Source organism: Neovison vison, chromosome 7, assembly GCF_020171115.1.
Source record: "Neovison vison isolate M4711 chromosome 7, ASM_NN_V1, whole genome shotgun sequence".
In the NCBI taxonomy this organism is placed as follows: domain Eukaryota; kingdom Metazoa; phylum Chordata; class Mammalia; order Carnivora; family Mustelidae; genus Neogale; species Neogale vison.
In genome coordinates, this window is record NC_058097.1 from 190,056,475 (window position 1) to 190,070,102 (window position 13,628).

The 13,628-nt window shown below is 56.1% G+C and overlaps 1 protein-coding gene across 1 annotated transcript in view; it reads left to right on the top strand.

Annotated features, from left to right (window-relative positions):
• C7H11orf49 (chromosome 7 C11orf49 homolog) overlaps positions 1-13,233 on the top strand; it is a 188,494-nt gene extending 175,261 nt beyond the window's left edge. The window contains exons 5-9 of the mRNA XM_044259211.1: positions 7,084-7,169; positions 8,752-8,947; positions 9,565-9,674; positions 12,154-12,217; positions 12,488-13,233. Coding sequence (XP_044115146.1) covers positions 7,084-7,169; positions 8,752-8,947; positions 9,565-9,674; positions 12,154-12,217; positions 12,488-12,662 — 631 coding nt within the window. The 3' untranslated portion in view covers positions 12,663-13,233. The remainder of the gene's footprint in view (positions 1-7,083; positions 7,170-8,751; positions 8,948-9,564; positions 9,675-12,153; positions 12,218-12,487) is intronic.
• Positions 13,234-13,628: the final 395 nt, after the last annotated feature.

Here is a 13,628-nt window from a genome sequence, read left to right on the forward strand (position 1 = left end):
AACTTAAGCAAATCTAAAAAAGTTCACAACTTTTTTTTTTTTTGTGGTGGGTGCCTGGGTGGCTCAGTTGGTTTAGCATCTGCCATTGGCTCAGGTCACGATCCCAGGGTCCTGGGATGGAGCCTGACATCAGGCTGCCCGCTCAGCGGAAAGTCTGCTTCTCCTTCTCCCACTCCCCCTGCTTGTGCTCTCTCTCTCTGTCAAATAAATAAATTAAATCTTAAAATAAATAAAGTAAAACAAAAGGGATGGGTAGGATGAGGCCGGGAGTGATGGGGGCAGGAAGAGCAGTGGGAGGGAAATAAGCAGCCTGGAGGAGACGCCAGGCTATCACCAGTGATGACCTAGAGGAGCTTCGAGAAGCCAGTGGTTCTGGAGTTTGAGGAGTTTGGGGACCAGAAGAGGAAATGAGGGTCCTACGAGGCCATGCATTGGATTTGGTATTCATCCTAAGAGCGTGAAACAGTTGGCCCCCAGTGGCCGGGCTCCTTGGGAGGGGCGAGGATAATGGGGTTGAAATGGCCGAGCCTGGGCCTTCAAGCTCTGCCAGGGAGAAACAGCACGGGGCCTCAGTTTCCCCACCCAACACCAGGCAATTGCTCTACACTGCAAACAAACTCCTCCGGGAGTGGCAGAAGGGACAGCGCCCCCAGGAAGGTGACACTGCCACTAGAGAGCACAGAGCCTCCGTGTTCTTTCCGGGTGCAGCTGCGATTAGGGTCAGAGACCTGTGTTGGAATTTCAGCTCTTGCATTTTGACCTGTGACCTTGGCCAAGTTTCTGAATCTTTCTGAACCTGTGTGTTCTCAGTGAGGATACTCCTTGAGCTCACCTCCTAGGATTAATATGAGAAGAAATGATGGGTGTATGTTCCTTACTGTTAACGGACACAGTAAGGCCCTAATGAATATTAACCATTGTTGTTCAATTTTCTGCGCTCTCTGGGTCAAGCTGCTTAGGCACTGCCGGGCAGGTGGGGTTCGGGATACCCTAGAGGTGCAGGCTAGAGCCAGGGAAAAGCGGTGACCCAGACAACCCTGGCAACTCATGCAGTATGAGGGTGCACCCCTCACAGTCCAGAAGAGAGATGACCCAAAGGAAATGTCCCTGGAAGCCTCAGCAGCAGCTTCTTCCCCCCAGCCGCAGGAGGTGGCCCGCTCGTGGTTTCATCCACACTCAGGGATCTGAAGGCACAGCCCGCCGATGCACCGTGAGTCCCAGCACGCTGGGGGACCCGCTTCACCCGTGACAGACCCCGGGCGTCTGACCTCCAAAAGAGATGCCGTCATGGATGGTGGCTCTTCTTTCTGGCTGAGGACCGGCTTCCCCCCAAAGTGGGCTCGAAACTAGATTGCTGGCTTCCGCCCGAGAGCCTCCGTGTGGCTGGGCCCTGGTAGCACTCGCTTCCTCCAAGCTCTATTTGTATTTGCTATTTTGAGCTCTTCCAGCACCTTCAGCCAACTGGAATACACTTACTGATAGCAGCTCACGCTTATTTTGAGTGTTCATTACACACAAAACACAGTGCAGCCTCATATGGACTTTTCACCAGAACCCTATGAAATGGGAGCTGTGATCAGCTCCTCTCTTCAGACAAGGACACAGATGCTCAGAAAAACACGATCATGGGGCCAGGAGCGGTGGAGCTGGCCTCCCTTCCCCCGGCTGCTGGCAACGCAGAGCTCCAGGCAGGCCGGGGCAGCTCACACCATGAGTCCGGGGACACTGACCCGTGGGGTGAACAGAAAGTTGGCAAGTCAGTAGGTTCGGACTGAAAGCTGTCGCTTCCTCGGCGCCCACTTAACCCCGGGGCAGCCAGCCCGTCCCAGCTGTTGGAAGCAGGCAAGGGAGGGAGAGAAGGGCCGGCCCTCTCGGGGTTAGCCCTGACCCTGCCAAGTGTCCCTTCTTCATTCCAGAAGGTTGCCTGCCCCAGACTCCACCCTCCACATGGTTCCACTCAGAGCGCACCTGAACGGCACTGCCTTGACATCTCTCCCACAGCCCCCTCTCCAGACTTGCAGCACGGCCTGCAAGGAACCTTCCACAGTCCAATAGCCGCGTACACTCTTGTTGGCAACGGTTCCCTGTTGGCTCCCACCTCAAAGCAGTGGCCGCCAGGCTCCTCCAGGTGTCAGAGCAGCTGGCACGTTAGCAGGAGGCCTCTGGCGGTGAGGGGTGCGGAGCCAACTGCCATCAACTGGAAAACAGCACATGGGGATGACCTGGTTTCCAGGCGATTCCTTCATGAGCCCTCTGGCAGCAGTGACAAGTGTGAGCCCGGGCCGAAGAAGCTGCCTGTGGGAAGCAAGGCCTACAACCTGGGGCGGTCCCTGTCACCAAAGACAAAGACAGGCCTGTCACCTCCTGCCTGCTTTTTCCCACAGTTTTGCCAAGATTCCGCTGCCAGAGACCCAGAAGTGTTCATGGGTCCGAGCATTCGTTTGGAGATAGTGCAACATGTAATGTTTCTAAAAGCTTCTTTGTGTAAGTCTCTGAGGCGTTTCTGCAGCCACAGGCCCTCCAAACAGCAAATTACGGAACCAGCACTGACAGAAAAGCTGCTCGTTCTGTCCCACCCTTGGGACCACACACTCTGTCCGAGCTGGAAGAAGCTCCTTCGTGCTTTGGGGAAGTAGGAGCCACTGCCACAGGCCGCTCACTCCTTCACAGAGCAGCTGTAATCACAGAGCTGAGCAGCTGGAAGGTCGTCTAGGGCCGGGCTTCAGGTCCCTGTCACATCTTCCTCAGAGGCCGGTCCTCAAGAGTCAGGTCTCAGGTCGCCTGGGCATCTGACTCTTGGCTTCGGCTCAGGGCACGATCTCAGGGTCATGGAGGCCTGCTTGGGATTCTCTATGTCCCTCTCCTTCTGCCCACCCCTCCCCATAAAAAAAGAAGAGTCGGGTCTCAACCCACACTTCTTCCTGAGTCTTTGCTCTTAAGCTGAAGGATCTACGTGCAGTCATCTGTCTGACGCGGTGGTTTGGGACTCTCCGCCCCTGTCCCATGACCCTAGCTTGTTCCTCTTCAGTGGACTCTTCAGACTGAATGGCGAATCCAGATGTCAGCTGGCCAGGGGAAAGGAAAAGAGAACCGTGGCCCTCCCCACTCATGTATTCATGTTTTCCTTCATTCGACAAATATTTGCCAAGCGCCTACTATGGGCCCTGCACATGCCAGACCCTGCAGTCAAGCCACGCCTGAGGGACACAGGTGTGAGCAGGTGGAACTCAGAGTCCTGGGGCGATGAGAGACATGAACAGGACGAGGAGGTCCCGGGGAACTGCGGAAGCTGGTAGCAGGGGGGCCTACCTCTGCGTGTGGAGTGGGGAAGCCTGCAGGCTCCGATGCCAAGAAGGAGTGGGCTTCAGGTAGGTGAGGAGGGTGGCGTGCAGGGCAGGGGCCCTGGCTGCTCGGAAGGTATGAGGAAGGAAGGCGCGCTGGGAAGGCTGTTACAGGTCAGTATGACCAGAATCCAGTGGGAGAGGCTGCCTGTGGCCTCCGGGACACCTAGAAGGATGAGGGGAGGCAGGGAGTGGATCTTGTGGGCTCATAAGCCAGATTAAGAATGCCAGATCCTGTTCCAGGTCAATGGGAAGCCCATGAAGGGCTTTAAACAGAGTTGTGAAGTGGTCAAAATCGCACTTTTTAAAAAGATTTTATTTATTTATTTGACACAGAGAGAGATCACAAGTAGGCAGAGAGGCGGGCAGAGAGAGAAGGGGAAGCAGGCTCCCTGCTGAGCAGAGAGCCCGATGCGGGGCTCCATCCCAGGACCCTGAGATTATGACCCGAGCCGAAGGCAGAGGCTTAACCCACTGAGCCACCCAGGCACCCCTCAAAACCGCATTTAAAGAAAAAGTTTTTGTGACCACAGTGTGGCTAGTCAACTACAAGGAGGCAAGAGTCGCGGCAGGAAGCCGGGCAGGAGATCATCCAGTGGCGCACAAGAAAGACGTGGAGGTGGGCTTCGGAGGGGGCTGTGGACCTGGTGACTGACTGCTGTGGGGCAAGCAAGGGAGGCCGCTTCCAGGAAGCCCTCAGGACTTAAGGTCTCAGGCTGAGCGGAAGAGGGAGCGGTGTTGCTGTCCCCGAGAGCTGAGACCCAGGGGGCTGTTTGGGCAGCCAGTCGCATAGCCCGCAGTTGAGGAAACCCCTCCGTCCCCTGCACGAGCGCTGCTGGGACCCAGCCACGTGTCCCTCAGAAGGAGACAGAGAGCCCCGCCATGGCCTGCTTCCCCCAACCAGCCCGCCGATCCCTCCTGACCAGTGTCCACCAAAGCACCGCCCTGCTGCCACGGAGCCTGCCACACTCCCATGGTGGGTCTCCTGTCCTCTGACCGCTACCCCCTTCCCCAGCTGCCCAACTGAAAAGAGACTGCTAATGTTTCCAGTTAAGAATGGCCCCGGCAGAAGGCTGCAGGCCGTTCCGAAGCTGGAAGGGTGGGCCCTGTTTGCAGCTTCTAGTGCTCTCTGCGGCTGAGAGAGGAAGATGCGTATGGCAATTGCTTCAAAGCCCTGGTGTGGCAGGGCCTGTCTCGGGAGCATGCTGATTAGCAAGAATTACAACTTCTGGAATTAGACAGTGGTGACGGTTGCACAACTTCGTGAACATGCTGAAAAACACGGTGCGTTTTTAAGGGGGAATTTTATGGTATTTGAATTGTATCACAATATAAATGAAGAAATAAAGAAAGAAGGAATACGTTGCTATAAACAGGAGCACTGGGTCCAGGTTGATGAGAAAGAAGAGCAGCCAAGTAACATCTTCAAAGGCTTTGGCTCCCCTTCGCGGTTTCCTGCTTGGGGACGTTCTCAGCCCAGTGCTCTTCCCTAGTAATTAACTTCAGGCCATTCGGGTTCTTAGCTGTCCTGGGGGTAGGGCAGGAAGGAAAGGTCACTGGCTTCCCTCCGCAGGGACCTTTTTCTTCTCCGATTGTGCCTGGGTTGGAAAAGCTTTGCCGCGGCTCTACCCCACCCCCACCCCGTGCGCTCCGGGAGAGCTCGCTCCTCCTCTGTAGTTTGGATGTCTTTGTAACCGCAGCCTGCCCTACCTGCCTTATCTCTGCCCTCTGTCGCCTCTCCCTCCCCATCCAGATATCAGAATCTGGGCTTTGTGCCCTCTCTCTCTCTCTCTGTCTTTTCCTTTCTGCCTGCCTGGGTTCTCCTAGGTTAGGAGAAATGGGGGCAACTACCTGAGCTATGTGGCTCAGCACTTGGTTCCAGGAGCCACTGATGGAGGGACCAGGGCGCCCCCCGGTGGCTACCAGCAGCATTGCTCCTGTCCGCCCTCCGTCCTTGAATTTTTTTCCAGCTGGAATTTTAATATTCAACTCTCCTAGTTGGGCAGATTTTTTTCTTCCCCAAGAGATACATGAGAAATATTAAGGCCTTAAAATATAGGTGGAAAGAAAGAAAATAAGTTAGCCACATAGATTAAGAAATAAAATGTTAGTGTTTCTATTCTGTATCTTTATTTTAAAGGAGGCAGTGTGAGGGGCGCCTGGGTGGCTCAGTCGTTAAGCGTCTGCCTTTGGCTCAAGTCATGATCCCAGCGTCCTGGGATGGAGCCCCGTGTCCAGTACAGCTCCCGGCTCACTGGGGAGTCTGCTTCTCCCTCTGCCTCTGCCCCTCCCCGCTCTTGTAGGCATGCACTTGCTCTCTCTCAAATAAATAAAAATCTTCTTTAAAAAATAATAAATAAATAAAAGAAGCAGTGTGACCTAATGGAAAGTACCATGGCCTGTGGAGTAGAGCAAACTCCCCAGCTATGTGGTCTCGCCAAGCTGACTTCTCTGAGACTTAGTCCCTTCACATGTGAAATGTACGTAATTACAAGACCTACCTCATAGGAATGTTGTGGAATAAAAATTAATATAGTTAAATACCTCGCACAAGGCCTGCCATGAAGTAGGTACTCAGTACGGGTCCCCTATTCCTATGGTTGTCTTTACTATGACTAAAGACTAGATGGAGGAACGCTTTCTCTCTTCAGGGATCCCCGGAAGCAGGGCCAGCCGCCTCGCACAGCTGCAGGGGCCCCTGATGTTCTCCCCTCTCTACCACCACCCCAACCCCCAGAGGTGTGCAGGGCCGACTCTCTCTGAAGCCAATCCAGGTGCCAGTTTGGGGATCCTCTGACACAAGGCAATGAAGGGAGATTTCAAAAAATACACAAAGACAGCAAAATAAAACAACTTTGCAAAACAGGGGAGATGAAGCCAGGAGGGCCAGTCAGAAACAGATCGGGGGCCCCGCTCCCCTTCAGGAGATAAGTTTGGCGCCCTGCCTGGCACCTGGATAGAGCCCAGCGTGTGCTAATTTCCTTCCCTTCCTATGCCCTCTTGCATGCGGCCCAGAGCAGGGTATGAACATGGCCTTGGTCTGATCATTTAGTCATCGGATGGTTTTCTTCCTAGGGGGTGGGAGGGCCTGGACAGGAACACCCAGAGGGTGGTCCCCTTGGGGGAACAGACAGCAAGGAGCTGCACGGCTGCCACGGTGTCACAAGACAGGGTGTGTCTCTGACCCTCTCAAGTGCAGAGTGCCCAGTAGCTCTGTCCCCTCTTCCCTTGTCTGCCATCCCTGTCCCAGGACAGAGGTGCCTGAAGTTGTTTGGGCCCTTGGTAGCTTTTTAAATCTCGGTGCCACTTGCCAAGACCTCTTTAAGCTTCCTGGCTGTTCTTTTTGCCTTTCTGCTCAGCTGTATTTATTCTGAACTAAATGGTCCTCGCTGCAGGATGAAAGGATTTACTGCTTAAGTATATGAAAAGAAATCTTGGCTGCATGGCAGCTGCACCCTCTCTTTGCTGCCCCCCTCCTCCCTCCTCGTGCTCCAGCCACTAGCTGGTGCCACAGAGATGGAACTGGGAGCCTGCCCTGGGCCGTGTGGTCGGTGCAGTCTGGTGGCAGAGCCCCGCTGATGGACAAGTGAGGTGATGGGGAGGAGCTGGCCTTTGGGACCCCTCTCCGAATGTCTTGCTGTCCCCAAAAGACAGGAGTCCCAGATAGCAGCTCACTCACTTGCTCCCCATCCCCCACCCCCCACACACATTCTCTCACATTTTCTCCCTCTTTCCCCCTCAGGATCGTGCTCATGGATGACGCCATGGACTGCCTGATGTCTTTTTCAGATTTCCTTTTTGCCTTCCAGATCCAGTTTTACTACTCAGGTGAGAGCCTTCCAGGGCCCCATGTGGGCTCCTGTCAGGGCCCTGTCTGCCTGTCCTACCCTGGTGTCCTTTCCATCTGCTGCCTGGCGCACCCATTGATCCCCCCCCCACTGCCTCCGGTGGCGTGATTCACCGTGGGTCATGGACAGGATGTCTCGTCCCCACTGGTGGTCACAAGATTCGGTCTGCACAGCCACCTCCCTCTGCCCTCTCGAGACATGGAAAGGCACGGCGCTTCCAGCCGGCAGTGGCAAAGCGGCCTAAGTGACAATGACAGTAACTGGAACCGTGCACGCTGCGCTGACGTCCACGCCACGTCCACGGTGTGTCAGACATTCCCTGTGTGCCCGGCATAGCCCTGACTTTAGTGCCTAGGACAGCCCTAGCAGATAGGGCCTCTCAGAGACCCGCTTCGGGGTGAGGAGCCGAAGTCGCAGAGCTGGTAAGTGGGGGAGCCCGGACCTGAAAGGGCTCCCTCCAAAACCAGGGCTCCGGGCCGCTCGGCACCGGTACTGCCGGTAAAGGGCTCTCCCTCGGCCCTGGCTTGTGCGTGCGAGCACACATTTCCCCACCCGCACAGCTTTTCATAAGCAGACACCAGCCCTGTCTCCCCCGCCCGTGCTGCTCCCCATACACAGCGGCTGTGTCCTCACACCCCTTCTCGAATCAGGTATCACAGAAACAGAGGAATAAATACAAATGCACATCAGCTCCCACGGCGCCCACGGCGACATCACATGTGATGCTGGGTTCAGAGGTTGCTGCCTGTGTCCGTCAACAGACTTGCTTAAAATGGGCTCTTCAGTAAACAGAAGGCTGTCCTTGGAGCCTGGACTCCCTGCCAGCTGGTGGCCCCAGCCAGCCTTGGCCTCGCTCAGGCGCCACATTCTGTTTTCTTGATGGCGGCCCAAGGGCCTGGTCCAGCAGGGGCTGGAGCCTGGGGTCTTGCCACCTGCTCTTAGCAGCTGCAGCACGGATTTCCCAGTGCTCAGGAGCTCCTGGACCCTGGAGAAGAGCTGGGAGAATCTTCCCCACCTGCCTTTCAAATGCTTAATAAGTTAGCAACTTGAGGCTTTCTCTTCCACGCTGGCCTTCCCCCACACCTTCTTGGGGCAGAGAGGCAGGTGGCCTCACAGCCAGATGGAGCGAGTGTGCACAGGTCCACTCTCTAAAAGATATCTCCAGCACTTCACGTGTGCCCAGCACCGTGCTAGATACTGGGGCAAAAAAGGGACAAAGCACAACCCCTGCCTTTGTTCAAGGATCTTCCACTCCAGCAAGGCAGAGCAAATACCCAAAAAACAAAGGAGTACCGGGTGCTTGGAAGGTAGGGAAGAGGGCATCTGCCTGGTCTAGGAGCAGCTGCCCCAAGGAGGGGACGCTGGGCCAGAAACACACAGCAGTGTCACCGCTCCTAAGGGCGCTGGTCCCAGGAGGTGGAGGACTCTTGCTCCCACGCCACCATGCGCGAAGTGCTGAGGCTGGTGGCGCACTGAGGGAGAGGAGGACAGGAGGACGCAGCGAAGGGATCCCGTGGGTCATCCTTGCCTGACCTGTGCCCCTCCCCCATCGCGGTATGCAGAATTCCTGGAGAGCGTGGCCGCCATCTATCAGGACCTGCTGGCGGGCAAGAACCCCAATACGGTGATTGTGCCGACGTCATCCAGCGGGCAGCACCGTCAGCGGCCCCCTCTGGGTGAGGCGAGCCTGCTGGAAGGAGTGGAGGCCTCGCTGTTCTCCCAGTGCCTGGAGAACTTGTGCGACCGGCACAAGTACAGGTGAGAGGGGGGCATGGGGGCCCCACCACAGCCCCAGGGACTGGGCTGCGGGCTCTGGAACAGATGTTCCGACTGGCCCGTGGCTGCCGGGGCCCTGGAGGGTGACACAGTGCCATCTGCCCCAGACCAGGCTGTGACTGGGCGAACGGCTTCCCGGGGGGCTCCCTCGGGGAGGGTCCTTCCACGTGGTGGGACGAGCTGTAGATGACCAGCCTGGCCCCCTTCTCCTTGCCAGGAGAGACACTGGCCCTGACTTTTTAGAGAGAAAGGGAAAACATTCACTGTACAAAGACTTCCCTCGGCAGAAAGGGAGGGTGACACTGCTCTCTGCGGCACAAGGTCTCCTTAGAGACGGAGCAAATTTGGGCCTCCTCCAAGAAGAGGCTGCCTCTCATTGCCTTTTCGCCATTCCCTTCCTCCCACACCCCGACGGAAAGCACCAGCTCGGGAGCACACCAGCTCTTTCTCTTGCCAGTCAAGCTCTTGCTTCTGGACATCTGCCATGCTCCCCCAGGGGTTTAGGGCCCCCGGAACAGACCGGGTCCCTCAGTCCTGATAAAAAGGTGGCAGTCGGACTTGCCGGTCTTTGAAGCTAGCCTCTGCATTCTCCTTTCCAGCTGTCCACCCCCAGCACTTGTCAAAGAGGTACTAAGCAACGTTCAGAGACTGACCTTCTACGGATTCCTTGTGGCTCTTTCAAAGCATCATGGAATCAATCAAGCCCTAGGTAAGCCAGAGCCAGCCACGGCTAGCCTCCCCTCTCCTCCCCTCTCCTCCTCCTAAGCCACGTAGGAGCTGGGGGCTATTGGCAGACATGGTCCGTGCAGAGGGGGCATCACCATCTCCGCCCTGACTTCTCAGGTCAGCCTCGGAGGCCTGGGGAGCCAGAACGTGCCCTCTTGGGCCTCTCACACTCCGGTGGGAAGGGACAGCCTTCCCCACCCAAGTCCCTGCCCCAACATGAAGCAGCCTCTCGGTGGCAGGGGTGTGCCCAGCCCCTCCCCATAGAATCCCCGGCTCTGCTCTGGGGAGTGGCCTGCAGGTTGGGCAGACACAGGGCTATTTACTCAGTGGCTTTGGAGATTATATATCAAAGAAACCTGAATCCCATTTGTAAGCAGGGCAAAGGTGTGTCTGAGGCGGCCTTTTTTCCCAGCTGGGGAAAAAAATGATTAATCTGAAAAGGAGCAAAAAAGAGGGGGAGAGGCCTGCGCTGGCCCAGTTTTTCCTGTCTGTCGTTTCTTCCTACTGGTCGGCCTTCTCCTCCCGCACTGCTCTTCTCCCTCTCACACCTGCTGCTGCCCCATGGGAAGAGCCCCCTGCAGAGCTGGAAGGGTTATTTGTCTTCCTCTTCCAGAGGTATCCAGGTGTGCCTGAGGCCCGTTTCCGGAGTCCGAAAGAACACATAGCCGAAGGAACACATAGAGAAGGGGGTCAAGGGAAGGAAACTGAACATTTTTAAATGCTAACCGCAGTAGGCCAAGTTGCTTTAGGTCTTTCCTGATACAAAGCCTGCTGGGGATGCACGCAGGGGTGCAAGCCCCAGCAGGACTGACCGAGGCCCACTGAGGCACCAGGCTGCCTAGCAGCGTCCTTTTGCTGAATTGATGCTCTGGGTGTGCACAGTTCTAGGGACCCCTCAACTAAGTGATGCTGGTGGCCCAGGGCGCTGACTGGACCGGAGTAGAAAGGCCAACAGGAGTGAGAAGTCAGGAGTGAGAGGGCAACGGGTGGGACTTGCTTACGTTTCCTTTCACACCGGGGTAACTCAGCCCCCTCCCTCCCCTTCCACCAGTTAGCACACAGGAAGGAAAAGGAAAAGCAACTAGTACAGGATCAAGCCTGGACAACCTCGTGCCCTCACTTTTTCTAGGGTTTTAAAAAGGGTGATCACTCCGTCAACCACTTTTCCTGCTGCTGGGTCGCGTGGGAGATGGGGCATCTGCCCTCCCCCGCATCTCCAGTGTGAGGAAAGCCGTCTGGAGATACTCGGGGCGCAGCCAGCTGTGGAGAGGGGTTGCCCTGTTCCTTTAGTCCTCAAGGCACACACACACACGCACGCACACACGCACACAAAATGAGGCGGCTCGGGGAACATAGTTTGAAAACCACTAACAGCAAAAGCCGGCCAGGAGGCATCATCTGAAAAAGCTTTGGAAAAGCAGGGACTTGAACTAAAGCCACATGGGTAAGTTTAAGATTGAGGCTTTCTACAGACAGCACTGCTAGCTGCCAGAGCGCCATTCTGACCACCAGCAAGCTTCTCCCTCAACAACCTGCAGACCTCAGCTCCACCTGCCCTCCACCGCTAACGGCTCCAGTGAGAATCCAGACTGCCCCCTCTTGCCTTTTCCCTTCAGTCTGTAGCTGAGAAAACCAGCCCAGAGAGAGTCGCGGCCGGGCAGACAGGGGCTGCTCCTGGCCTGGCGGCTCCTGGCCACACAGAAGAGTCCGGTCCGGTTCTGACGCAGCCTGCTGTTCTCGCCGCTCAGAGCCTCTGAGGAGCTGAGGCAGCATTTTTGACTGTACGGTCTCTGAAGTGGGCTCCCTCTGATCTGGGGGGACACAAAGCTGGCTAATTTCTGATGTGGGGGATTAGCTGGACATACTCTGTGTCTCTGGCCCCCAGTACCCGGGGCCTCAAGGAAGGAACTGAGCCACCCGCACGAGCCTACAACCCACCACCCAGCCCTGGAAGGGGACAGCCCCGTGTGTACAGGGACCTTGAAGTGTGGGGACGTCTCATAGCTGTGGTTCCTGCCCCAACCTGAAGAGGGTAGGCGTGGGCTCACTAAATTTATCTAGCAGTAGCCACAACTTCCTGCCCCCAGAACAGTTCTCTTAAAACTTCTCTTAAGAGCTCTTTCCCTTGAACAAGTCATGGGAATAAAAGGCACAGCACAGAGATTATCGTCAATGACACTGTAATAACGTTGTGTGGTGACAGATGGTAGCTGCCCTCGTGGTGAGCTCAGCATAAGAAACGGAGATGGTGAACCCCAGAAACTAATAGACATTCCATGTCCACTGTGCTCAAATTTAAAAAAAAATTTTAGAAAGAGCACTTCTCAGATCTTTTAGATGAGCCCTCCCAGGGTCAGCAAGGCAGGTAGAGCTGAAGGTGAGGGCCTCTGCTGGGAACTGTCTGACCTCAGCCTGCCTGAAAGACACTCAGATTACTTCTGTGGCCCCCAATTATTTCGCAGGAGCTTTGCCTGACAAAGGGGACCTGATGCACGACCCAGCCATGGATGAGGAGCTGGAACGGCTGTAAGTGTCAAGTGGGGAAGTGCTGCCCCCTTGTGGGGGAGGCCATCTGTCCCTTGGACATGGCCATGCCTTGTTCTGGGTCACACAGCGAAATGTGTGCAACACGCCCGTCAGTCAGGGGTCTGGGCTCCAGCAGAGGCCTGAGGTGGCCTCTCTGAGTCCTTTGGGAATAGAGCCCATGGTTTCATCCAAATGCAAGAGCGAACGTGGAAGTCTAGGTCTTTACACAGGAGGCCCCCAGCTGCCCTCTGGGCTTCTTCCCTCCTTCAGGCTGGCCCAGATCCCAGGCCTGGTCAACTCGGCCACTGCCAACCCAGAGGCCGGCTGCCTGCCTTCCCGGACCCCTCCCCGGGTTGGCTCTCCCTGGAGACCCCTCCATCACGCCCGCAAGGTGGAAGCAGAGAGCGATGGCTCCACTGAAGAGACGGACGAGTCTGAGACTTGAGGCGTCTGAAGGGTCCTATCCACAGCACCCCTTTCCAGCTCCCACCCAGCCCTTGGGACTCCCACCCAACCTCCTCCCCCACCCCCATGCCACGCTGCCCTCTGCTGGCGAAAAGCCTGAATAACAGCCCAAGCCCAAAGACCAGCCAGAGGGGTTCCGGTATCATCTGCCAAGTCAAGCAGTGACCCTGAAAAGTAACAGTCTACTCTCCTTGGCCCTGTCAGCCTCTGCACTTTAGTCACGACCCAGGCTGACAGCAGACTGAGCGGAGGCCATCAGGAAGGTGACTTTTGCTGACAGTCCCCACCACGTAAGGGTGCTCTTCTCATAGCAACCTGAGGCAGGGGAGACCATGAATAACCGTGCAGGGCCTCGTATGGCCAAGGGCGACACCTGTGGTGCACGTGTAGGGTGGACATACACATGGTGGCCTTCTGCTGGAGGAAGAGCCACTGGCACGATAGGATGAAGGGCTGCAAGAAGACAAGTCCACTTCCAAAAACTGCTCCGAGCCCCCTCTGTGTCTAACAGTTCAACATGGTAAATGAATAAAGTCCCTTGTATCTGGTAAGTGGTGAATCTAAAGCCACTAGACTGGGGAGGGGGTGAAGGGAAGGCGCGAGTTTGCACTTTTGGTGCCGAGTCCCGGCTCTTCTGGCAGGACTGGGAGGTGGGGGCCGGAGGGCCACTCAAGCCTGGACACCAGCATCAGATAACGAGCCAAGAGGGACTCCCCTCCTGCACAGGCCAGCAACCTTTCAAAGGTGCTCCCAGCTGGAATGGGCCTTCAGAAAACAAGTTCAGGGGGTTCAAGGCCAGGTTCCCGTAACTCTGAAGACCCTGGCCTCTGCAGTTAGCACTGCAGAGTCTTCTAGCCAGAGTTTCCTTAAAATGTTTGCTAAGCCCCTGCTCAGGGTTGGGGATGCGGCTGTGAATGACAGGCCTGAGGAAGAGAAGCTTCCAGCC